The 26,725-nt window shown below is 36.1% G+C and overlaps 1 protein-coding gene across 1 annotated transcript in view; it reads left to right on the forward strand.

Moving 5' to 3' along the window:
• The window catches only part of STS (steroid sulfatase (microsomal), isozyme S), a 119,769-nt gene that overhangs the window by 31,287 nt on the left and 61,757 nt on the right, over positions 1-26,725 (forward strand). Inside the window, exons 3-6 of the mRNA XM_009333383.1 lie at positions 1,083-1,204; positions 3,808-3,930; positions 9,773-10,196; positions 18,810-18,946. Of these exons, the coding sequence (XP_009331658.1) occupies positions 1,083-1,204; positions 3,808-3,930; positions 9,773-10,196; positions 18,810-18,946 (806 nt within the window). The remainder of the gene's footprint in view (positions 1-1,082; positions 1,205-3,807; positions 3,931-9,772; positions 10,197-18,809; positions 18,947-26,725) is intronic.

The raw sequence follows: 26,725 nt of genomic DNA on the forward strand, positions 1-26,725 counted from the left end.
ATAACTCAAACTCAACAAAAATCACTCAAGTTACGGCTTCTAGTTTTAAACAGGAAAAAAATTATACAACACTGTTGCTTGGATCACTCCCCTCCCAAGACCAGAATTCCTCCAAGATCTATGTTCTCTCATGTGACAATTCAGAATTAGATCTTTGGAGTATGAAGAAATTTCACCATACTGCTAGGTATCAGTAGGTGATGTTATAGATAGCAAAGAAGGCTGAGGATAATTAATGTTTCTGACTCTTCAGACTTAGATGATAGGAGCACTAGTGTGCCTTGAGGTCATGGTCATTAATACATGGTCATTGATATCCCAGGTCAGGGACCTATTGGAGCATGCTGCAGTTCCTGACCAGTCTGTATTCCTAGTTTTCTTTCTGTAGAACCAAGGGCACAGGATTTCTTCCTCCAGGAACCAATTTTCATCTGCATGATGAGCCAGGTCACAGAGTTTCCCATGCAGATATGGAAACTTGGATGTGCTCCTGGGTCTAATATTGCAGACATAGTCATGTCAGACATGTAAACATCATTAATATAGAGCCTAACACAGAGTCATCACTGTTTGAATCTCTCCTAATAACTGATACCACCACACAACATTACCCCTGCCTGAAAAAACTTTTGCTGGGGAAAGAGAGAAGTGACACCAAGTAGGGGGTAAGGAAGCACAACCTTTCTCCAGTCTCTCCTCTCCCCATTGCTGAAGCAGAAAGGCCATGTAAGTAGCAAAGTTACAGTTCTGCGTCAATGAATGCATTAAAAAGGGTTGCAATACAACACGTCCAGGTGTCACAGTGTAGTACTGACCACGAAGAGTAGATGAAAGTGGGGAAAAAGATTTTTGGCACAATGCCACAGTGTCTCAGTTCAGTGTTGACACCTAATGTAAAAATATTTGACACGATAGTGTTTAGAATTGCAACACCACCATGGTTTGGATAATTTGCATACAGTAAGTCTTAATTTGATTTTCCTGATAGTTTTTGCCTTGCATGTCTTGATCTCGCCACGTCCATTTCCAAATAATCATCTTTGTGTCTTCTTTTATTTTTTTTCCTGCTTATGTTTTTCTAGAACCCCTAATATTGACAAGCTAGCAGAGGAAGGAGTGACACTTACTCAGCATATAGCAGCATCCCCACTTTGTACTCCAAGCAGGGCAGCTTTCCTGACAGGGCGATATCCTATCAGATCAGGTAAAATGCCATTACTTTATTTATATATAAATATCATATTTTATGTGCAGTAAACTGTATGCAATTTTTATTCTGGCCTTTCTTGATATCTTTATCATTACGGGGTTAGGTATTCATTTCAGTGACTAATCAAGCTCAGCAGAGTTGGTCAACATTTGAAATCTTCCATATATATGGGAAATTTTCATGTTTCAGAAGAGTTAACACAAAAATAAAGTTTTTTAATTGAGAAAAAGTTTTTTTTTTTTAAATACTGAGGAAAAAATCAGATTGTGGTTATTTAATGTAAGGAGCAGACAAATTCCATCGACTTCCTCCGCTGTCCAAATGACCGTGGGCTCTTTGCCTGCCTCCCCAGTTGCATTCAGGCCACTGCCAGGATGTTGGTGGGCAGCCTGGGTGTTGAACATCACAGAGATGCATCTAGAAAGACACAGTGGAAAAACCCAATGTGAATCCTTCTGTTCAGACATTTCTGTTTCTACAAAACCTTTTGGTTTAGACAAATTATTATTTTTTCAGGGGAGGGGGGGAAAGACAGTTTGTATGCCAGCAGGCCTTAAAGCTGGGAAGAAGAAAGCAAAAAATCTCCCCTCTTTCTAAGTATTTTTGTTCCATATCTACCCATACACAGTGTTAAGTATCCTATGAATACATGCATTTGATAGCTTCTCTTACTTTTAAAATACCTGATCCAAAGCCCATTTGAGTCAGTAAGGATCCAGTCTGTTTATTTTAGTGTGCTGGGACTGAGCCCTTCAGTGCTTAGACATGCAACTTTAACATTCCTTTAACATCATTTTTAGTAAGGATCATTATACATTAATAAGATCACTTGTTCATTAGTGATAAAACATCCTGTCCTTGCTTCTGGGAATGAAAGCAAAGCAAGACTCTGGAGCTTACTTGGTATGTTCGTGCTCATTCAAATCAAGTAACAAGCTTCTGCAAAAGTGCCAGCTAATATAACTTGCTAAATTTTCCATTACATTCAGCTGCAAAGGAAAATTTTATATACCTGTTACAGCTATATTGCTATTAATATTTACTGTAGGTAAAGCCACAGGTCACTTTCCATTACGATCCATCATATTCAGCATTTGAACTGATTTTTTTCTTAAGTGATCTGCTCTCAGTCATACCTAATCATTTCCATGTAGGTGCAAAAATTGAACATTGTCTTAATTAAATTACGAAATTGCTAAGTATGGACTACTTCCAAACATCAGTGAAGAACTAGTAAAGAAACTAGTAAAGGATTATTATAGAAGATACTAGAATCACGGTGTGGAATAAAATGTTAGAAATTTAAAACTCCTGCTAATAGAGCTGAAGAAAACTATTCCAAAATGCAGTATTTGATGAGACACAAACTCATAGAAAGGTAATGATGAAAAAACCCCAAAATCATGGTTCTGTACTTTCATTCTGGTAACTTAAGGGAATTACACTGATTTCAGTTACAAGAGATCAAAGTACATAAAAATAAAAATAAATAAATATATAATAAATAAAGTATAGATATGTATAGATGACTGAAACTACCTAAACTGTTGATCAATAAAGCTAGCTGGGGTGACAAACTGAAGTCAACATTTGAGGGGTAGGTTGAGCTCTCTAATAAACCAGTCTAACGAGTCTTTTTCTCATCTAACCACAAGGGATACCTGAGGGAAGATTCCGGTTGTCTACATCAGTCATGTAACTTTGGCACTGCAAACATCCAGTTGCATAATTCAGACTTCCTGGAGAAGTCTGCACAGATTTGCGTAGATGTTCTGTGTTCTGTCTATCTATACTCAGAGCCAGCTCTCATCTGGAATCCTAGTAATCTAGTAATCCTAGTAATCTAATTTTCATGAACCTGAGCTCTCAAGTTCCTCATCCTGAGAGTAGTTTATAAGCTCAAGTTTGTGTTCCTAAGACTCTCAGTATATAGAAATTACTGTGCCTTATTTAGATGTTGTCTTGTTAGCTGATACCTGATGCTGCTTTAATGCATTCTGTGTGCATTGAATGATGTGTCTTCGTGCCATTGGAGCACTGGTCCTCTCCCATCAAAGCTGAGTGCCCTACCCACTCTCTTTCCAGAATCAGACTCTCTCTTGCTCTTTTTTGACTTAATGATATTTACATGCCCAGCTGTAAGACTGCCCTACTTCAACTCCCTTCTCTCAAATAACCTTAAAGGCTTGTAGAAAACCACGTATGAGGAAAGTGGAAGTTCTGAGAGTAGAACTTGGGAGTGATCTCACTCCATTCCTTCTCTGTGTACAAGAAAAATAAATTAGGCAAGCTCAACTTCTTTCAGATATGTTATACCTTAGAACATCTACAGAAGGGGCTGCAGCTGTTTATGTGATGGCTGGCCCCGCAGTTATAAGCAGAAATTTTTTTCTCCACTTCTCAATTTCTGGTGTCAATACAGAAAAGACCTCACTCAACAAAATGGATGATTGTATCTGCCACTTGCAATGTTTAGCATCTGGTGGTAATATATCATTTAAGTGACACCACCTAAAGTAAAAAAGTGCATGCAGAAAGAATGAATGGAAATTGTTTCATTATATTATCCAAGTCTCATTCATTTTCATTGTACTTAGGAATGGCCGCCTTCTCACGAGTTGGTGTCTTCTTATTTTCCGCCTCTTCTGGGGGACTTCCTTCTGAAGAAATAACTTTTTCCAAACTCCTGAAGCAGAGAGGTTATACAACAGCTCTAATAGGTAAAATTGCATACATACACAGCATTGTTTTTAATTCATTTCAATCAAACAAACATTAGCTTTCCATATAGGCTATTAAAGGTCTGCATTAAGCTTTTTTCCCCCACAGCATAATGAGTTTATTTTGCTAGCACAAAGCTGAGCACATTCCCATGCATATGTGAAACACTGATCAGGTAAGTATGTCTGATTCACTTGTGTAGTTATAGTCTCATTGTGCAAGGTACTGAAGAAACATGATGAACAAATTGAAAATTAGTCAAGCTCTTGAAAAGTTTTCAGTATAAAGAGGAGTTTGGTTACAACAGAGAGACAATGAGGGGTGGATCACAGGGTACAAGTTAGCACAGTGGTGGGATTCATTTCACCAGTTTTCAAATATCCATAAAGTAGACAATGTAGTACCTGGGCTAACTGCCTGGATTCTCCTCTTAGTCATCAGACAGAAATGGGCATTTCTAGGAAATTTGTCTCATCCTGTGGTAGATGTTTAATACAAAAATGTGTTTCTCTCTCATTATAAAGATAGTTCAGACACCTAACTGCAACATAAATACCCTGTAATGGGTAAAAGGAATCCCACCAGGTTAATATTAAATGGAATTGGAATGAATATCATAAAGGTATAGCATTTAAATAATGTTTGGGGGTTTTTTTCCTAATTTGGCCACTGACTTATTCTACACTGCTTATATTTTAGAAGATTTTTGTGAAATACAACTTGTATTACATTAATGTACATTTCTGTACTGGAAATGCCGGGAAGTAGTTGTTTAGAGAACATCATACTGGAATGTTACTACATTATTTTAGAAGCTGGATGCACCCAATTTGGTTTTTAAGTGTAACAAAAGCTTGCAATTTTGGGAGTAACTTTTGTTTAAAAATTGGGCTGTTTAGCAAGGCTAACAATTCACACCGCTGTTCAGAAAATATCCGTATTACGTAGGTAACTAATGTTGATGTTCCTAACTTAAAAATCCTACTTAGCTATACTCCAGTCTTATAAAGTATAAAATACCTTCATGTTCTGACAGATTCGAAACAGAAAACAAGAAAATCTTAACAGAAGTATATTTAGTGCAGGTGTATTTGAACCGTAGTGCAAAAAGACCATTCATAATTCATCATGTTCATCATGGAGTTAATTCCTATTGCTCCATATTCAATTAAAGACTGCAAAAAAATCATTTTTGTGTTTGTTACAAGCACTGTAATACAACTCATTTTCTGGGGCTGACCTAGTTAATGTTCTTTTTTTAACTGCTTTCACTGCAACATGACAGCTTGCCACTTAGATCTCCAGAAGTTATCTCCATGATGCTTAATGAACAATTCTTCCAAGTGGCCTGAATGATAGCTATGAAACCATAAGATGTAATATTACCATATCCTTAGTGTATAATGAAGGCTTCCAGAAATCAAGAAGTGCATTAAAATAAAGGATAAAGTATATGTAAATGACAAGAAGAAAAATTATGTAGATTCGAAGACTAGATAGACAGACTCTGATTCCCAACCAGCCCATTTGCTGCCTCTGCTGGTATTCTTATCACATCACATTGGTCTAGGTCATGGAGTCTTTGCTTGGTTCAGTCCAACTCAGCAGTTCCCAAACAATTAATTGTCAAATCCCGCACCAGTGATGGATTGGCATAAGGGTAATTTGAAGCCTTTCAGTTCCTCAAGCCTGTACTGTCACTTCTTTTTTTTGCCAAGTTTCTTTCCCCTTTACTCTCTAAGGACATTTTTTTCTTTCCTAAATGCATTTTCCTTTCTTTTTAATTTTTTTTCCCCTCCTCTGAATATATGCTTCCTCTTGCTTGATACGTCCCTAAATATATTTCAGCTATAAATCTATTTTATAGGTACACTTTTTTACCTCATTTTTTTTCCCCTGTGACACAAAGAAGGTGACATCCAATAGATCTGGCAAGAAGAGACACAGTCAGAAGATCTGCAACAAAACCAAGTTTTCTCAAAAAAGGCAGATGCATTGAATATGTAATATTTCACCAGTTAAGGATCCTGGAGAGTAGCAAGAAATGTTGATGTTTTGTAGGAAACAGCTATTCATAATGCAAAAATTCCACTGAAAGTAGATGGGTATTATTTTAACTACTGCTGTACTCAATTACAGTTGAGTAAAGGTCAACTTTTCCTCACTACTGTTATCCAAGTGTGTTGTCTACTATCTAGAGAAGTTTAAAATCCACCTACATAGCTTATCTCCAAAGTTTAAAATACTAATGGATAAACTGGGACTTGTATCTTTCCTCCAGAACAAGTTGTAATATTTGGACACACGATCACAGTAGTGAGAAACACAAGATTGGCTGAGTCTATGAAGTAGGTTTAATAGAAAAGTTATTAATAGAACAGCTTAAAATCTGATTGTATTGATAATATATACATATATACTTTATATTATTATTGCTATGTGTATCTTATACATATATTTCTTTGAGCACATAAAATATTTGTTCGCATCTTGCTCTGCATCTTGCATCTTACCATTTATCTGAAGAGCACAAAACCATACCAAAAGAAATATATCAGTATATGTAACTCAGTTTTCAGATTGCTCCCTTTTCAACTGTCTGAGGAGAAAGTAGAGGGAAAAACATGGATTTTTCTAGCTTTCTGGGTTCTGAAAAACTGAGTCCCAAAAGAAGTTTCTTGGCTGAATAGGGCTTGCCTCTCATTTCCACTTGCCTTTCATTGCATTGCTTTTGCTCTGCAGAAATCTTAATTGTGGCAGAAGGAGAGGGAAAAAAGCCTAAGTCTCAAACTATTAAGGTACTTGTAATTTACAATTAACAGCATAAATTTCACTCAAAAGTTTGGTAGAGTCTGCTGAAATTTGTATGGTGCTTGTGTGAAGTGTCCGTACTACGAAGCTTCACTTCGCAGAGGTGAGAGCATTTTGCACTGCTCTCAGATTCAGAAAGGCCCCAGAGTGTAAAGCACATTACAATAATCTGTTAAAATGCTAGCTCAAGGCAGTGGTTATTGTCACAAGGAATGAAACAAAACATGTATTGTGGACCCAGTCATCACTTGCTTTTTCAGAGTAGGGCAGGACCTATCAAACTTGCCTCATCAGCCATTTGAGAATGGCAATTGTGTCTTTCTGTGCTTCTGTTGCTTTTCCCAGCTAACCTGATCTCTGCTTTGTTTGGCTTAAGTTGCTTCTGAACAAATCTTTTTTTGAGGCGCAAGTTCATCTTGACATTGAACAATTTGTTGTGCTTGCTAAAACCCTTGTGATAAAAATAGGTCCTATATTTTCCCCTGTCCTAATTTGTTGTTGCGAGATTCTTCTGTCCTGGCTTGCAATGTCTAGTTTTATTGAGATCCAGTTTAAACGAACTTCTTTGTATCATAATAAATGACCTTGAAAGTATATTTAATTTGTTTGGGTTTCTTTTTCATATTTTTTTACTGAATTATAGGTGCCTTGAGATTGACAAATAACAGCAAAAAAATTAAAAATTAAAGCTTTAAGTTCATTTATATTTGTGATTATAAGCCTCTACCTTTATTTCAATTACTTAACTTGATGAGAGTTGTTTCATGCTGACCTTGCTACACATCTGGCTTTACGATTATTCCATAAAGACAGTCATGTAAACCTAAGAGAAAACATTGAAGCATTTCTTTTCCAAAATCTGTGTCTTTTCTTCCTGGGAATGAAATTCAGAGTTGCAGTCTTAGCTATTATTAGCTAAGGCACCATTATAACATCTAAAAATTCAGTACAGTGGTCTGCATTGCTATTTTTGTAATCAGCCACAAAAATGTTCACTGGACCATGTCAAAAGTAGGTAGTAGAGCCATTCTGCCCGCGGAAAGCAGAATACCGCCTCGGGTGAGGGGGGCCATCTGACAGTAAGTGGGAAAACTTCTGATGGGATGAGAAAGCTGTAGAGACCTCCATTCCACTGACACATAAGCAGACCTGAAAATGCCTTCATACCTGCTTCTATGATATACAGAAGGTATTTCTAACCTAAGACCATCAAGAGATGTATGAGGAGAACTGGACTCTCAAGTGAGCATTCAGTTAGGCTCAAGATTTCTGTAGTATTTTTCTCCACCTTTGCTGACAAATGAATTTAGACATTGCCAACCCATACCTTAGTTCTGTAATTTGTGAAAGAGAATAATGACATTGAGTCCATTTGCTAGGTACTATTTCAAAAAATCAGAACTGACCCCCATCTTCACCCTCTTCGGTGCTGCAGTACCCGCATTTGTCATAGCCAAAGGCAGCAGTGCAGGATGGATATGTTGCTCTCTAGACCCAGGAGATGCTCAGGACTGCCTGCATCAGGACTCTTTCTTACAGATGTGTAAAAGCTGGGACAGTTCGGGAAAGGGAAAAATTCTGTCTATGCTTTATTCCTTTCATGTACTTTCTACCGTGTGTATCCTGAAGTCTCTAGAGCAAAATATTTCAAATTTCTTTGGACTAGGTTATGGGTTGAGGACTTGCTGGGTTTGCCGGGTTTTTTGGTTGTTTCTTTAAGAACAAAACCCCTGAATTGCAGAATTAGAATGATTTCCAAGTGAGACGAAATGCTGTGAGAGAGAGTATTTGGTGGTAATTTACTTGTTACTGTTGTTTCTTTTTTAATTTATATATATAAAATATTTCAGATTTCTTTGGACTAGGTTATGGGGTTGAGGACTTGCTGGGTTTGCGGGTTTTTTTGTTTGTTTCTTTAAGATCACAACCCCTGAATTATGCTGGTCATGTTTAGGTATTTGATTCAGAAAAAATAAATAAAATTTGGCCCAGCAATATATTTTGTCATCTGTTTTGTCAAGGGTGACACATTTTGTCAAATATTCAACACATTTCCTTGCTGAGACCAAAGAGCATAGCTCTAACCATAATTTATGTCAATAGGCTTAACTGAATTTGAATTTTTTTTTAATTATGCATTTGAATTTAAATAACAGCTACCAGTTAGGTCTGTTGCACTAACTGATGCATAAGCATATGGTAAGGGGTTGTACCTGAGTCACAGAATGAATTATCTAAATACTTACTGTAATCAGCATGAACATAGATTATGCTACTATAATGCAAATCAGACTTACTGTTTTCTTGTGTCAGTCAGTGTCCAACGTTATTGCAGAATTAGAATGATTTCCAAGTGAGACGAAATGCTGTGAGAGAGAGTATTTGGTGGTAATTTACTTGTTACTGTTGTTTCTTTTTTAATTTATATATATAAAATATATATATAAATTAAAAAATAATCTCCCTCACTATATATAAGTATACAGTGAGGGATTTTGGCAATTTCAGAGATTATGCAATCATTTAAATAATAAATGCCTTGGTAATTTCACTATTCTTGATTTATTTCCTGTTTGTTACTGTTTTCTTCTTTTAAAAAAAAAAAAACAAAAACTAGTCAAATGTGAATGATTTGCCAGAAAAATTTCAGAAAGGATATTCTGTAATTCCGTATTGGCAGTAGCTGCTACAAAACGGTATTTTCTTATGACTACACATGCACAAAGGCTTCATTTTCAAAGTTAACTATCTGTTAGGGCTCTGTTGTTCTTCAGTGACCTGCTAGCCCACTCAGAAATTAATGGTCTCCATCAGGAGCTGTGCCAAACTATTTCTAACTAAAACGAAGAGGCAGACATGAAACAAAGTCTTTGATGAAGGCATAAAGAAAGATTAGGTAGAAAATAGGGATCCACACAATAAATCCTGGGGGTGGAGGATATCAATCAGATAGTAACAGTTTGGAATAGTGCACATTATAAGTTTGATGATTTAACTACAAAAATACTCCCTGTCCTTCTCTCTTTGTAGGAAAGTGGCATCTTGGGATGAACTGTGAAAGTAGCAATGACTTCTGCCACCACCCCCTCAGTCATGGATTTGATTACTTTTACGGGCTTACCGTGACCAATTTTAGAGACTGCAAACCTGGCCAAGGCAGCGTGTTTTTAAAAGGGGTTCAGAAATCCCTTGTCATCCCAATCCAAATTGCTGGAATCACCCTGGTCTCTTTGGCAATAGTACAGTACATTGGTCTCCTCAAAGTACCTTTCCAAGCATTGGCTTACTGCTTGTTAATAACCGCTATTTCACTTGCGGTTTTGATCTTTTTCTTTTATCATTTTCGACACCTGAACTGCTTCTTAATGAGGGACCATCAGATTATCCAGCAACCACTATCCTATGAGAACCTTACTCAGAGACTGACAAAGGAAGCCGTGCAGCTTATAGGAAGGTAGGTTTCTAGCTATGTTAATGCTGGCATTTCACAATGATGATGTTTCAAAAAAAGTAGAAAAAAGATGTGAACTGGTGGGCACGAGGCATATGTCATTACATATTGTCATCATTTTTTTCCTTTAAAAGATGACTGAAGTTAATCTTTTTAGTGAAAGTGACTTTTTTTTCTATCAGGTATGTCATTATTTTCTCTGAAAAAATTAAAAACTATTTATGTTTACATGTTTCAGAAATTTTTTTCAAAAAAAATCTGACTTTTTTAGGACTTTCATTCTTTAGGATTTCATGTAACTTGAAATATGAAAAATCTTTTGTGGTGTGACTTAATTATGTGAAAGCACAATGCAGAGTCATAATCCATGACTTTTCTGGAATTGGAAACTGTTCTTCATAATTGATTTGATGCATCCATAAAATGGCATTCATAAGGGCAATTTTTTAAGTCACTGTCCTTTTAGATGCCTCCACTTTTATGCCAGATTCATTTTGAAAAGATTTGATTTACAGAAGTTAGGAAATAAATGTTTTTTTGAACAGCCATCACAATGGGTCACCTAAACATTGGATGTACAAAAACATCCTAAGTCATTCTTCATTTTTGCAAAGTTAGCTACTTTGGCATAATTGTCACTACAGGGCTTTTAATAGGATCAAATCATAACAGTATACATTTATATATTCTGAAATATAAACCAGTATATTTGGAGCAAAAATATTTAATACATTTAACTTCTTGAAAAATATGCCAAAGTATTTTTCTCGGTCAATTTTGAAACAGGTTGCACCATTTCTAAAAATAGTTAATCAAAAGTAAAAACATGTTCTAAGACATAAGACGTCCCTTAATTACTATTCTAAAAAGTATGTACCAGGTGGTTACTGTGAATACATTCACATGGTGTCACTGCTGAATGAAAACTCGTACCAAAGAATCAGAGGCTAAATTTGCTAGATTTAATGAGTGCATGCAGTAGTAGTCATCAAGACTTTTAGCAAGAAAAAATGTTTATCTAAAATCTTGATCTCATACTGCAATTTTTTTATCATTTTAATCATTATAAATATTTGATGTAGCCATCTCTACTCATCATACCAAAATAAAATGTTTTTTATATCAAATTTCTTTAAGTAAGTAAGTCTTCCCAACAATCAACATTCTCATGAGTATTTATAAATAAACAAACTAAAACATCTGTATTTCCTCTTGGCAATGGTGATAGGTATAAAGATACCTTCTCATCTGCATTCTAATTTAACAGTGAAGTACTTTGTTTACTACAAACACACACACATACCCGCCTTTGAAAATTGTTGAGAAGTTATTTGCTTAGTGACCAAGCATTTGGCGATTTTAAAAGACTCTTGAGTACATTAACTATATGTTGGCAGATTCTTCCGTGATTTACAAGCAGGTAATGTGCCTGTAGTGATTTGTAGTGTTTTGGATATCTCTGAATGTTTCATTGATTTCAATGCAATGACAATAAAATGGCAGCCCCAAAACAGCTGAGTTCAAGATTGGAAATCAATGCTAGAAAACTAGTAACTCTTTTAACTTTATTAATATTCATAACGTCCACAGTGTTACTGTATAGCTTAGTCAGTGTTTAGAGCTGGGAAGACAATATATCATCTAAGTCAGCATAGCTTTGTTGAGTCAGCTGGAGGTAAGTGGCTTTACGTCAGCTGGGCACTTGGCCTCAGTTCTCAATGTAGTTTCCAGACAAAAGTGATGTTAAATTGAAGTCAAGCACATATTTGTAATTTACAATAAACTTTGTACCAGGAATGCTGCAATTATAGTAAGAGTTATAACCCAGACAATTCAGAGTCAATGTTAAAGAATATCCAAGCACATTAAGGCATTGAGAAGCAATTAGGGCATTCGAGCAATCTTAACTGTGCCCTGTAGTGAATTCACATGCAAAGTATATGACCATAAAACTTGCTCCTGGGGATAGGAGTAATTAGATTAATATTCACTGAACTGATCTGTCCCATATAATAGTGTGAGCGACAAAATCAATATTTGCTTTGACACGCTGGTTCTGACATTATATAGTTCATACCTGTCAACTCCAGTACACCAGTAGACCATTGCTTTTATGACTAATGTACTGACTTTGGCCATTTGTAAGGGAATGGCCATCAAAAGGCAACCAGGTTGCAGCAGCAGGCAGACATCTGTCACTCATAAGTGAAGGGCCATCAGGTTTTTGGAAGCTCCACAGCATTCTTGTGGTTCCACTTCTTTCAGCGAGCAGGCTCCCTCAACCCTCCTTTAGCCACACGTTTGACTCAACACTTGCTTTGCCATACAGGCTTCTTTTGTTTAAATAATACAGTAAGTAACAAGCTCGGTCCTGTACACCAGTAATCCCTGTGTACAAGTACACCAGAGTTCAAACAATCCTGAATTTGAAGAATTCAGAGTCATTCGCCTTCACTGGTTCTTAATACATTTTATCATCAAACTACAAATCATCAGCTATCATGCATGTTTTAATTGGTTAATTATCTTTACAATAAATATATAATGAAGCTCCAATCTTCAACAGCACTGGTACTTCCTATATAGCCCTTTTATGCTATATATATAAAATACCTATGAATGCATATATAGTTATATATATATAACAATTACAACATAAATGTTTTACCTAAGTAAGTTTACTATACCTATTACCTGTATTACCTTTATAAGTTCTTTGGAGTTCAGGCAATGAACTTCCTGACGTTATTCTCTTTTCTAGCTATTTCTCGGTCATATTGTCAGCTTTATGACTTCTTACCATGTATGTAATCATTAGATTTTGTATTTGTCAAGTCTTCTTATAATTTCTTCACAGCATATAGCTATGTGCTGTTATACTTACTTTGGTCTGTTTTTTGGAGAACTGATATTGTATTTGTTCTTCCTTAGTCTAGGATATGTGTATTACTGTTTTCATTTGTTCCTAGGTAGATTGAAAGAGAGCAAATACAATATTCAATGCTCAGAAATGGCACTGGAGAAGAATATACACAATATACAAGTGTCAGATCCAGTGTGTGAAAACACATACTAGTTTAGTTGCTTACCCTAATTGTAAGTGGGCAGGTCAGCTCAGTGTACATTAATTGTAATTACTTTTTCCCAAGAGCAACTGTGTGTACATAGTGTAAACCTATCAGAACACTCTCTAGACATTACAGTATATTTGAAAGTCAAATGGATGCTAATTATTTCATGTTAAGTTCAATGTGGTTGTCACTCGTGTCTTCAGCATGTCCTTTAATGACCAGCTGCACAGACAATCCAAATTTGGAAAATGCCAGAGACCTTTTTTTAACGTATCAGAAATTAACAAGACAAAAGTACCACTCTATGATACAGAATACCTCTCTGACAATTTTGGATAGCTGATCACAATAATAATATTTAAAAAAAAAATCCTAATGAAATCTAACTTCTGGGAAACAGTATTTGCATACAAACATGGTTATATTCAAAAGCTATCATGAAGATGATGTTGAACAATTTTAATGCAGATTTATTTTTTCAGTCATAGATTGCATAGCTATAATATTCAAAATTTTGTAATGTCAGTTAATACATTTTTTATTTTCTTTTTATCTATTCTACTTCAGTCCTTAAAACACTGTTACAACACACATTCAAATTTACTTTCATGTAATCTAGCAGGCTGTGATTTAGAGGTTTTCCATATATCACTAGGTCTTAAGATCAGGCAGTTGGCATGTTGTACTGGAGTTAGAGTTCTGAAATCAAGTGTTTTTATGAATCTTACAAGAAGATTCCTTACAGTTTACAGCAAAATACAAATTATAGAGAGGAGTTTGTGTATCTTTGTATACGTGATGTATATGTGCACATATATTAAGAAAGGGTAGTAAATTATAAATCATAACAACTCTACTGGATCTTCATCCCTTTTTCTCAGCCCTCTGCTTGTTCCTTTTGAACAGAAGAGCTAAAACATTTATTCATATACTGTAGGGCCATCTGAAAATGGAAGATTTTAGTCATTTAAGTAATTTAAGATGATTAAGGGCCTAACTAGTTCTGCAATGAGTGACAGACTGCATTTTAAATGGAACACTTCTAAAAAGCAATATATCGGTATACTGGGCTCCAAAGTTTTGTGGGGGAGAGGGATTTAGTAATGTAAATTTAATAATTTGTAGTAGGTGAGAAATTTCTTTTTTTCCCCCATGCTTACAAGAATGTACTTTCTGAAGGGAAGAAAAAAGGTTTTGTACAAAGGAAATAAAAACATTTATGAGTTGTGTACCTTAAGCGTTTAAGGGAAGAAATAGGCATGAAATTAGGGATGTCAAAAGTATCTTGGCTATTTGCATGGAAGAATCATTTCAAAAATACAGATATATTAGTAACACGTCCTACTTTTAATATCTTCTAGAAAGAGACAGATTTTCCATATTTTTACTTTGGTTTTGCCCCTTTCTCATTCCATTTTCAACACCTTTTCTTTTTTTGGTAAGTTACCCCCACATGGTCTGGAGCTCTCTTTTCTGATTTTGAAAAATTTTGAAAATATGAGATTTGTGTTTTAAGGTGCGTCTTTTAAGAGAGTGGTACAGAAATATTCACTCACGAATTCATGCATGCTAACAAGGATTTTAGCACTGTTAGCGGCCAGAGCAAAACGAAATCTGGGTAGTAGGACAAAGTCCTGCTTTGATACAACTAAGCCAAGGTACACCTTTTTCTTCTGCAGGAACAGGGCTTAATGAAGTGCATTCAGCCAATCCAGTCACAAAGAGCACTGTCTAATTGGTGATCTAATCGGGAAGTAGAGGAGGGAGCCGTGGGGAATAAGCATTGAATGAATTTATCCCCTGGGGGGATACTGAATGTTTTAGGAGAATGTTTTTAGTAAAAGGAGAGTTACAGGAAAGGAAAAGTTAGGTTTGCATCTGCCTGCATCGACACACTGTTCCACATTTGTGCTGAAAAAGTATCTTCAGATTATATACTGGAACATTTTTGTTTTCTTTCGTCTTAGCTGTGACTCTGGTGTACTGTGGCTATGTGAAAATGACATATTCTCATTGAGTAAGTCTTATTAAATCATGTGTACTTATTCTTATAAGAGGTAATATATTTTACCCCTATATCTATTTAAAATAGTTCTTCGCAGGCTATTTCAGTCTTATGGGTGAATTAGCTGTAATTTATAAGACTTTGGGGATTACAGAAATAATTGTTAACCTAATTTTAACACAGCACAGTGTTTGCCCAGCTCAGGCAAAGCCAAGTTTATTTGCTTTCATAGTCAGCTGCTGTGAATCATAGTACCTCCACTGGTATGGGGGGTGTAGTGGTCTAACGGGTTAAAAATATGGACTTTATGGCAGAATGTGAAGATAATTTCACACCTAGCAAAAAAAAAGTTGTTCAGAAAAATTGTACTGTCCATCATATTAAAGGTTAATTTAGAATGTATTGTGAAAAAGTAAAATGGAGCCCTGTCATGTCATGTTCCCATTTCGTTTCCAGTACAGAGTCATGTAAACGGAAATCTCAGTTTGATTTGACAACCACAGGCCAACAAATTCAGAGCCCCACCTGTTGCTCTGCTGCAGCGGTCTCAGATTAACATCAATGCACACAAAAGCAAACAAAAGTACCCAAGGAGTTTTCAATGCAGCAAGTATTTAGAGCAAAATTGCAGGAAAAAAGAGAAAAGATCCATGTGTGAAGCACAGAGTCAGATTAGTTGTAACTTGCACTCTCACCCACTTTAAAGCTGTGTTTTACAGCTCAAGCCTGAACTGAATCCTTGAGTAACGTAAAGGTTCCTCGCACTAAAAAAGAAGAATCTAGTACTATGCAATATGCAGAGGAGTCACCAGCAGCGTGATGCTTTTAGATGTTTTCAAGATCAGTTAAGCACACATTAAAGGATGTCTTATGTCAGATATGTGTAATCTCTCTGGCTACTCAGTAAATTGAAGAGACTCTGTGATTCATGTTAGGATAAAAATGTTTACTGTATTTGATAAGTGAAGCTCAGATCTTTTGAAACTGAAGTTCCCTGTGTTTGAACTGTGTAAAAGATAGTGGCAATACGTTTTTGAAGGAGCTGTTTACTGAAGTGGTTCAGGAGTTAAGCTGTTATTGTCAAATTTCTCTCCTGCCTACTAGCTGATATTGTCATTCCATTTTCAAGGTCACGGTAAAAGTAATCAGTTACGATTCTCCTCAAAGAGTTTTGGCAGGGGATAAATAGCTGCCTGTGATCTTTTATAGGATATTAATAGGTGAGACACTTCTCCACCTGACGGTGAGCTGTCAATCAGAACCTGTCAATCTGAGTTGCAAAGAAGAGAATGATGTAGTGCCCTTCCATATCAATCATTGATTCGATGACTCTTCATGAAAGTTAGATCTTTGTGTCAGTTCAATTTAAAAACAAAAACCCAGACCTGTGTTATTATCTCTTGAAAATAACATTTAAAGTGGAGGCTTTTGATACTCACTTCTAGCAATACAGATATACATTTAGAAGTATGCGCTATCTCTGTGACATTAGAACAAGGCAGTTTGCATGAAAAGTAAATTGTGCCTGCACCGTTATAAGTATAAAGTAGATTTTTGTGGTGGTTTACCCTAGAATTTGTATATTACTCTCAATTCAGTGAACTGTGTTTAAGGAAAAAGTCAAAGATAATCCCATGCAGTAAAAAATGCAGGTTGTAAAACAAAAATCGGCTGCCTTGCAGAAATGTTCTTTAATGAAAGGTCAGTGTTACATTAATATACATATGAAATATTAAACTTAAAAGTATACTTTTTTTTTCTTGAAGTGCTGATATTTTCAGTCTTTTTAATTGATTCAGAAGTCTCGTGTTATTTGTTGCTACAGTAATGAAAGGTTCTCCCGTATATGACCTCTCAAATAGCAACAAACACAACTTCACGAAAAGTGTATCTTTTATGAAAAATATTGTCTTTTCTTTATTTTTTTTTAATCTGTACTTTATAATACTAAGATAATACAGGATGCATGCACAAATATTTGAAGGGAATTCAAATAATTTTGTTTCCATTTTCCGCATGAAAAATGTTCTATTTATTCTGTCATTTTTTTAAAAAAGAAACTTTTTAGGAAGAAAAAGTCCCAGTCAGAAACACACTTATCAAGTGAGTAATCTGGATAAATTTTTCCCATTTTTTGTTTATGTACTGCTGCCTATGCCAGTAAAAAAAAAAGCTTTAACCATGCGACTTGTGCAAAAACAGATCCAACCAAGGAGAGAGGAAAAATGGATCATAAATATACTAGATTAAACCTAGTTATTTTTCATTAAGAGTAAAGTATTGATATAATATTAATCAGTTTTTTAAGAGACTTTGTTTTCAGGTTCTAAAGGTTAGAAATTTTTTTTCATTTTAAAGAAACAGTTAGTATGTGCATCCACCTTTAAAGGGTGGGTGAATCAGCTGCATGAGGAAATATATAGTCTCCCTTTGATGTTGACATGAATCACAGGTATTATCCACCACAGATTGGCGAGGGAAAATATGGTAAATAAAGCCAGAAGTGCTCTGTAATTATCTGTGTGCTTTAAGGTGAGATCCAGACAAGTTTTCTGGGTAGTGCTTTTGTGATTCAACTGATGTTTACAATATGCGTAATGTACTACAAATGCTGTTAGAGCATATAGCAGTAAATTTGGCTAGTACTGCACAATATTAAGTAAAGTTCTATAAATAATGCATAAGAAAAAGTTCTTACTTGAACTGTGCTTTTACAGCCTGCTGGAACTGATCATAATATTGTGTTGACTGATCGCATGAACAGCAAAATTTACAAAGAGTCTATTTATTGCACTCTTTCTTTTGTATCAGTTCAGGAAATAGACTGAAGACAATGGAGACTGTTCATTACTGTGCAAGGAAAAATATTTCTTTATATTAGTATGTACTTTGAGATTACTTATTCTTTGGTACAACATACTTGTAGAGCTGTGTACTGATCACATGCATACACACACAGAGCATTAAATGGCAGGAGAAGATTTGGTCATATACCTTAGTCCAGGATAAAGAAGGAGGAAAACTACTAGTAGACTTGGTTTGACATAGTCAGTGATATTACAGTATGTTTGACCCTGGTCCTCATAGTCTAGTTGATCAGCTTCCATATGACCTTGTGAGGAAGGCAACTGTGTTTCACATATATATGCAGTTCTGAAAGTATGTTTTTGAACAGCGGTTTTATTCAGGCTTTTAAATACATACTCGTAAAATGAAGAGAGGTGCTTGTAGCCAGAAATTTCTAGGTTCCTGGCTTTGAACACATCCTCCTTCAATATATATAGCAAACAGTAATTAGTTAGATTTTGTAGTTTATTTTTGCTTTCAATTCAGTATACAGTTAAGAATTGCATTTTTACTTTGTGTGTGTGTGCTCCAGATTACCCTGTAATCAGTTATAGTATTCTTTTTCCTCTTTTTTGGTGAGGTTGTTTTTTGGAGGTTTTTTTGAGCTCTACTGTAAACAGATTTCTTTGTAGAAATTTTGTTCTAAAATATACTAAGGGTTTGTGGGTTTGTCTTGTTTTGTTTTTTTTCCAGGAATACTGATGCACCATTTCTTCTTGTCCTGTCTTACCTTCATGTCCACACTGCTCTATATGCTTCAGAAAGTTTCAGAGGAAAAAGCAAGCATGGTTTATATGGGGATGCAGTGGAGGAAATGGACTGGAGTGTAGGTATGTTACATGTGCTTCTAACGTCAATGGAGGGAATTCATGGAAGACTTGTTGAGCTCTACTGTAAACAGATTTCTTTGTAGAAATTTTGTTCTAAAATATACTAAGGGTTTGTGGGTTTGTCTTGTTTTGTTTTTTTTCCAGGAATACTGATGCACCATTTCTTCTTGTCCTGTCTTACCTTCATGTCCACACTGCTCTATATGCTTCAGAAAGTTTCAGAGGAAAAAGCAAGCATGGTTTATATGGGGATGCAGTGGAGGAAATGGACTGGAGTGTAGGTATGTTACATGTGCTTCTAACGTCAATGGAGGGAATTCATGGAAGACTTGCATTCATGTCCACCAAATGCAGACTTCTGTAATTTGTATGTCTACAGTATATCCGACATACTTGTCCTTTATACTTAGGGGAAAGAAAGGCACAGTAATCTGATCTCTTGTAATATCTACTTTATGACCAAATTTATTGTGTCCTATAAAAGCCTGTTCTCTTTGACTATGAAGGTAGTCCATACAGTATGGACTTAGCAGAGATATGGACACCTTAACTGTGGACATTTGAAGCAGAGTAGTTGAATCCAACCCCATGAGCTTCTGGGTGCCATCTGGCCTCTGCAGGTTGTCCTCATAAAACGATATACTAACTCGAAAAGTGACCACATGATATTGATATAATAAATAAAATGACTACAATATGCACTGTTAGCAAAAGTAATTTGCTAATTATTTTAGTGAGTTCTCTGAATTAGTGAAGTCACTCAGGTGAGGTCCACTTCTGTTCATGAAGAATAGTCAAAACCAAACAATTTGCCCTTCAAAGCCTTCCATTCTCTCTGAGGCTAGAAAGCAGTTGCATCTTTCAACAGGCTTTCCTTATCTCTAGATGTATTGGAATGAATCTCTGATTCCAGATGTAATCACCTGTGAAAACAACTAACAGTTCAGATCTTAAAATAATCATATTGGAGAACAGCAGTATTAGGAGCTAAAGATGAGCTCACATTACATACCCCAAGTCGATTCTGTTCTCAGTACAGCCCAGTGCAAAGTGGCTTTCTTCAAGAAAATGTTGCTTCCTTATTAAGTTGCTGTAAACAGATATTCAGCTTTGGTGCATACATATTTTTAAACTATGCAGGCATGTGTAGTTAAGCATCATGTATATTTTTTTGCGTATTTTGCATCAAGAGGTCTAGTTGCAGAAGGTAGGGGACAAACAGCAGCACAGTACATTTAGTGATTTATAATATATTTAGTGCAGTATTTGCAAAAATGGGGAAAACCCTTGTGGGAAACTGTGATACACTTAGTATGAAAGGTTTTCAATGTGGAAGATAACAGAAAAAACCTCTTTTTTAAATCAGGTTTTGTAAAGAGAGAGTGGCTTTCATTCCAGTTGTATTACACCCTGAATCTTTATCACTTCCTTCAGTGGCCACCAGCATTTGGTCAATGAAGTGCCTTCATTAGATAAAAGTATGCATGTGTTGTCATTTCTGTTTGCATCTGCATTGTAGTAAGCTACCGAGCATTAGCTGGTCTTACCATCTGTGTTTGATTTGACTATTTCTTTTTCTGTTCCATGATATTTAGCTTATCCCAACCTAATTGGTCATTTGCTGCTGCCATTACATTTTGCTGCCTCCTTCAGGAGCGTGGCTCTGGGGTTTAAACAGCAAGTTGGAAACCAAGGCAGCTGACGTGCTGCTGTTTCAGGCTATTTAATGATGCAGAGGTGGTAACAGATTGAAAACCACTGCTCTTTTCCAGAATGACCACAGGCTCTTAGGAGATGTGTCAAACAAACCAAACTGTAGGACAGAAGCATATTATTAAAAAAGCTTGGGATAAATCAAAGATACAAATTTAGTGGTGATAACATAGGAATTTTGAACAAACTCAGAGAGGAGATACACGAGTTTCTTCATGTATTGTCCTTTACAATCCATTGCAGGAGCATCAGGGGCAGTGGAGCTAGCTTAATCAATCAGGAAACAGATCCTCATCTGTCATAAACTAGTATACAAGCATCAAGTTTTGTTTCGGTTGGGGGTCTGGTTACTTGGTTTTGCTCATGTCATGTAAGACTCCTCTGTTGACAGATTGCGTATTTGCTCCAGGAGGTAGAAAACGTGTTTAGTTCCTCTGTTACTTTCTCCTCCATTATTAGAATGATGAAAAAAAGTTATGGCTGACATTTCCAAAGGAGTCTGGAGGAATAATATAGCTTTTTTTCTTTTTTTTTTTTTTTCAATTGAAGGGAGTACTTATTTCCATTAACTTCCACTGAAAATTCCAGTCTTAATGCATCAACTGTGTCAGACAAAGTAGATTTATTCACTGTACTGCTGATGTCAGTAACCAGTATTTTCTTGGAGTGCCTCTGAAGATGTTACAGTAGAAAAGTCAAACAAAATTGTCTGGAAAAGCTGAAAAAGTGAAAACTATAAGCTTTCCACAAAGGGAGGTTTTATCATTCACTAGACAGAAATTAGTATTTATGCATAGATGAATGTAACTTGCAAGGGCAATAAGAACAAAATAGCCCAGATATAACAACATGCTGTAAAAGCTTCTAATTAAAGACAACACACGCATAGGAATTAAAAATGAGTGTATGGAAAACTGCATTATAGTACAACATCAGAAATATTTGGCATCTGGTAGGAAAAGAAACACCAACTTCAACTCAATTTTAAAAGAAACTTACAACGTGTTATCTGCTGAGTGGGAAATATTGTGGAAAACCCTTGTGGATGAAAAAAAAAAAAAAGAGTAGGAGAGAAGTTAGAAGTTCGGACTGTCAGGTACCGGTGATGAAAAAATTGTATCAAGATTGGACCATGAAATGCAAATGAAATATTGTTCCTGATTTGAGAGATCAGCTGGAATCAGAAAGAAGACTTTAGCTGCCATTTGCAAGAGAAAAAGCAACAGCCTTTCTAGTAAGACAGAGAAGTCCACTCAGACTGAGAATTCTAAATAGAAGACAAGTCTCCATTATCATTTGTTTATTTATTGAGAATCAATTACCTAATTGGACAATAATTCAATTATAAGGCAATCTCCATGCTAGAAGGAGAAAAACCTATAAGACACATGAATAAAATACTCCTTTGAATATTTCATGTTTGTGACTTGTTAAACGAATACTGAAGAGAATGACAACAGTTCTTGTCAAAAATATGAAATACAAAATCTCTGGATAAGCTTTGGGACCATGTGTGTCTACTGCTTTTGCATACTGATGTGTGTATAACAGAATTCAATGTTTAAAGCATTCACAGTTATAATGTCACTGCATGTGACATGCCTTAGAGAGTTATTCTCTGGCTAATAACATTAATTTTCTTTCAGTGTAGGCTAAGCACCTTATTAATGCTATTAATTATAATTCATATGAGAGCAGATGAAATAATCTTACAGTCTAAAAATGGAAAAAGAAATGATGAATGAATGAATGCAATATTATCCTTTTCTTCCCTCCTCCCTTCTTCTCTTCTTTCATTCCGTCATTCCCGATTGAGTATAGGAAGAGAAATTGATATGTTCAGAAATTGTTTTTGCTGTAAATTGCATTACACTAATTTAATCCAAAACAGATCACTGCAAAGAGTTTTGGAGCCCCCTGTAGACTTGCCTGCAAGCTGTGTGAAGACAAACTAATTCAACACCACTTTTGCAAATGGCTGTTTATTGTTCTGTTAACAGTAGCAAAAGTACATATCAGTTCTTAATCCTTTGTGGAGCAATCACAACTGAATGGCTTAAGTGTAAAAAAGTCTCAGAAATTGTAGTCTGGCAGAAGCTAGGTAACTGCAGAGTGGGGGCCTTGTCTGAATATCTTTATTATGTGAATGCCCTGCAAGTTGAAAAAAACTTAACTGCCTCTGTGCCATTATCTTTTGACCTATCAAGTTATGCCAAGAAAATATTACCATCATCTGATGTTAATTAGAAGAAAAGGAATGGAAATAAATCCCAATGCATCTTACATGTAACTTGTGTTTGAAATATCTTAAAAGGTTTGGTAGTGTTATATGTGAAGAGAGTAACTCTGTATCTCCCCAGTACAAGAGGGATATGGAGCTACTGGACAGTGTCCAGCAAAGGGTCAAGAAGATGATTAAGGGACTGGAGCATCTCTCCTATGAGGAAAGGCTGAGAGAACTGGGACTAGAGCTCTGTTCAGCCTGGAGAAGAGAAGGCTGAGGGAGGATCTTATTAATGTATGTAAATATCTGAAGGGAGGGTGCAAAGAGGATGGGGCCAGGCTCTTCTCATTGATGCCCAGTGACAAGAGGCAATGGGCACAAACTGAAACACAGGAGGTTCCCTCTGAACACCAGGAAAAACTTTTTTACTCTGAGGGTGACCAAGCAGTGGCACAGGTTTTCCTGAGAGGTGGTGGAGTATCCCTTCTTGGAGATATTCAGAAGCCATCTGGACAGGGTCCTGGGCTCCAAGTGGCCCTGCTTGAGCAGGGGGGATTGGACAAGATGACTTACAGAGGTCCCTTCCAACCTCAACCATTCTGTGAGCCTGTCAGATGCTGAAGAAAAGAAAAAAGCTATTCACTAAAGTCAATTCATATTTTGAAACAAAATCAGACATTACCTCTAAAAGTCAGCCTAGAGGAACCAAGGAACTCATCACTGAAGCAAACAGAAGCAAGATACTTTCATGATACTCTCCTCCTCTGCTTCTCTCTTGTGAGACCCCACCTGGGTACTGCATCCAGCTCTGGGGTCCTCAGCACAAGGAAGACATGGACCTGTTAGAGCAGGTCCAAAGGAGGGCCACAAAAATGATCAGAGGAGTGAAACACTTCTCCTTTGAAGAAAGGTTGAGAGAGTTGGGGTTGTTTAGCCTGGAGAAGAGAAGGCTCCGGGGAGACCTTACTGCAGCCTTTCAATATATAAAGGGGGCTTATAAGAAAGATGGAGACTTGTTAGCAGGGCCCGTAGTGACAGGACAAGTGGGAATGGTTTTAAACTGAAAGAAGGTAGATTTAGACTAGATATAAGGAAGAAATTTTTTCCAATGAGGGTGGTGAGACACTGGACCAGGTTGCCCAGAGACGTAGTGGATGCCCCATCCCTGGAAGTGTTCAAGGTCAGGTTGGACGGGGCATTGAGCAGCCTGGTGAAAGATGTCCCTGCCCATGGCAGGGCGGTTGAATGATTTTTGAAGATCTCTTCCAACCCAAGGAGTTCTGTGATTCTGTGTTACTACAGTGATGACAAATTTTGAGGATGCTAATGATATCTTAAATAGGTTTTCCTTAGAAGGAAATGCAGTGCCTAACTTTTTTTAACTGAAAGTACTTATGTAATTAAAACCTTGGATATCTGAATAAATTGAGACTTACCTGAGGAACATTTATGACTTGTAAAAGCATTTGTGATACTCTGCTACACAACTCTGTGGGGCAATATGTGGCCTATAATGAAATACAGCAAGGCAGAAGTATAGTTCATTGAGAAAGGCCAGCTAGGTTACAATCTAGTAGGACTAACTGAAAATCAGACCACTTTTCACACTGTTTTTCTTTGATTCAGCTGTTATCATGATTAAGAATTATCTCTAAATGTGTATCTTTCACACAGCGCTTTCAAAGAGGAAGGGAAGAGCAAAAGCTCCACCAAGTCAACTCCAGACCTTTGTGGAAACACCTAGTTTACTTGTTCCGTAATTAGATTTCCCAGTGTTGTAAAAGAGATTATATCAATGCATATGTGCAGGATTATGCTGTGGCTCTTAATTCCTACAGTGCCTAAATGTGAGATGATAAAAACTAAATGCTTATATGCCTTTTATCTGATGAATGTGTGCATGGTTAAATAGATAATACGCAATGTATGTGGAGTGATCGTGTCATCTACTTTTAACTTCTGTTCAACTCTGGAGTGATGCGAATCAAGGGTCTAAGTGGAAACCATTCCAATTTAATGTAAACCATTTTTATTAACCCCTATGGCTTTTTTCTCTGTTTTAGTAAGAGATGTACCACTGCTTTAGTAATAGATGAAAAAATGTTTTCAAAAACAATATGAAAGCTACTTTTGGAAAACTGTAAAATATTTAGGAGACAGAAAACTGAACTATGCCCTCCAGACTTTTAGTACAATTCTTGCTCTGATGAAGGTATCATAGTCTAAAGCATTCACAAAACAAAAAGAAGGCTCTCAATGTTACGGCCAAAGAATTCTTGAGGTTCTGAAGCATGTTAAATTCCCCCAATTTCTCAGTTTTTATATGCCTTCATAATAGCATGTGATCTGTCTTCAGTTTCTTAGTAAAATCATTTTCTTTCTCATTTTAAAATTATTATTTTAAACTTACAAGCCTATAAGTTCTTAAACTTGACTTATTATTTTTAATTACAAAGTAATTAAAATATAATCTTAATATTTATTTTAAGTTATTCTGCCCTGAAATTGTATTCCTAGATGTTTTGGGTTTTTTTAATGTTCTTTCCTATATTAAGCAGTCACTATTCTCCTTGTAGGAAACAGCATAGTATTGGTAAGTTTCATCTGAAATCTGTGTCTCTTCTTTTACATATAATTGTTAGCGGCTGTTATTGTGAATTCTTACATCTTTTTTCTACTTTACAGTGTATGTATGCTTTCAACCTCTATTTAGAATCCTACTCTATTAGGATCAATCTAAAAATGTACCACAAATCTCCTGAGAATTCTGAATTATGCTAAAAATCAAAATAAACATTAATAATATGAAAGGAAAAAAACCCTAAATTCCTATTGCTTTGAGTAAAAAATGAGTGAGCTATTCTTAATTTTTTTTTTCAGAAAAAAATCTTGTATGCAGAGATAAGCCTAATTTATCCTTGCTTTTCACCTGATGTAGTCATTTGTAACAGTGCAAAGTTGATTTAAAAGATAAGCAAAGCAGAATGATGCCACATTATCAGAAGTGGCGGATAATCGGGCTCAGATAGTTTTATCCAGCTATTATGAATGTGACATAAACTTAGATGAGCCTGAAAACCTAAAGATGGAACTAAAAATCTGGAGAGTGATGCCTGATGCAAATGGTGCATTCCTTGACCTTGCTTTCCTGAATTTATACTGGTATACGTCTCAAGTCTAGAAAGTTTATTTTTAAGCCATTTTTGTTATCATGAAAGATGTTCAGCCAGCATCTCTGAGGAAGAAGGTATTCAGCCGATAAAGGTACTCTGTGATGAGAACAGCATTTTCCCACCCTGTTCTGCCACCCTGTGCTTACCCTAACATTAAGAGACTATTTCTTCAGCTAAGACAGTAGTTAAGCTCTTGAAGCACATTCACTCTTTAGGTCAGATGTGGGAGAATTGTCAATAAGGGTGCAGATTAAAGACATTTGTCGTTCTGCCTTTTATGATGTGGATGCTTTCCAGTTATGGTCTGGGCTAAAACCCAAACTCATTTCATATGGCACTAAGCAGCAATGACTTTCAGTCGCTACTGAACAGGACTGAATTTAAGAGGTGACTAAGTGATGAAAGACTCCCACTTCCACTATGATAAGCCTCCTGAGCTACCTAATCCTCTTTAAGTACAGTTTCTTTTTTCTGTATTACATCTTTGTACACAGCAAAGCTCCTTCTCAAAACATTATTTACAAGGTTACAAAGCACATCTTAAGCAGCCATTCCTATAGCATTTTTTAATCAGTCAAGTTTAAATAATGTCTTAGTAACGCACACTCCATGATGGAAAACTTCAGTGTAATGCAGCTTGTGGTAGTAGTGCTGTGTTGTTCAAAATTT

The sequence above is a fragment of the Pygoscelis adeliae genome, unplaced genomic scaffold, assembly GCF_000699105.1.
Source record: "Pygoscelis adeliae isolate BGI_AS28 unplaced genomic scaffold, ASM69910v1 Scaffold69, whole genome shotgun sequence".
Lineage (NCBI taxonomy): Eukaryota > Metazoa > Chordata > Aves > Sphenisciformes > Spheniscidae > Pygoscelis > Pygoscelis adeliae.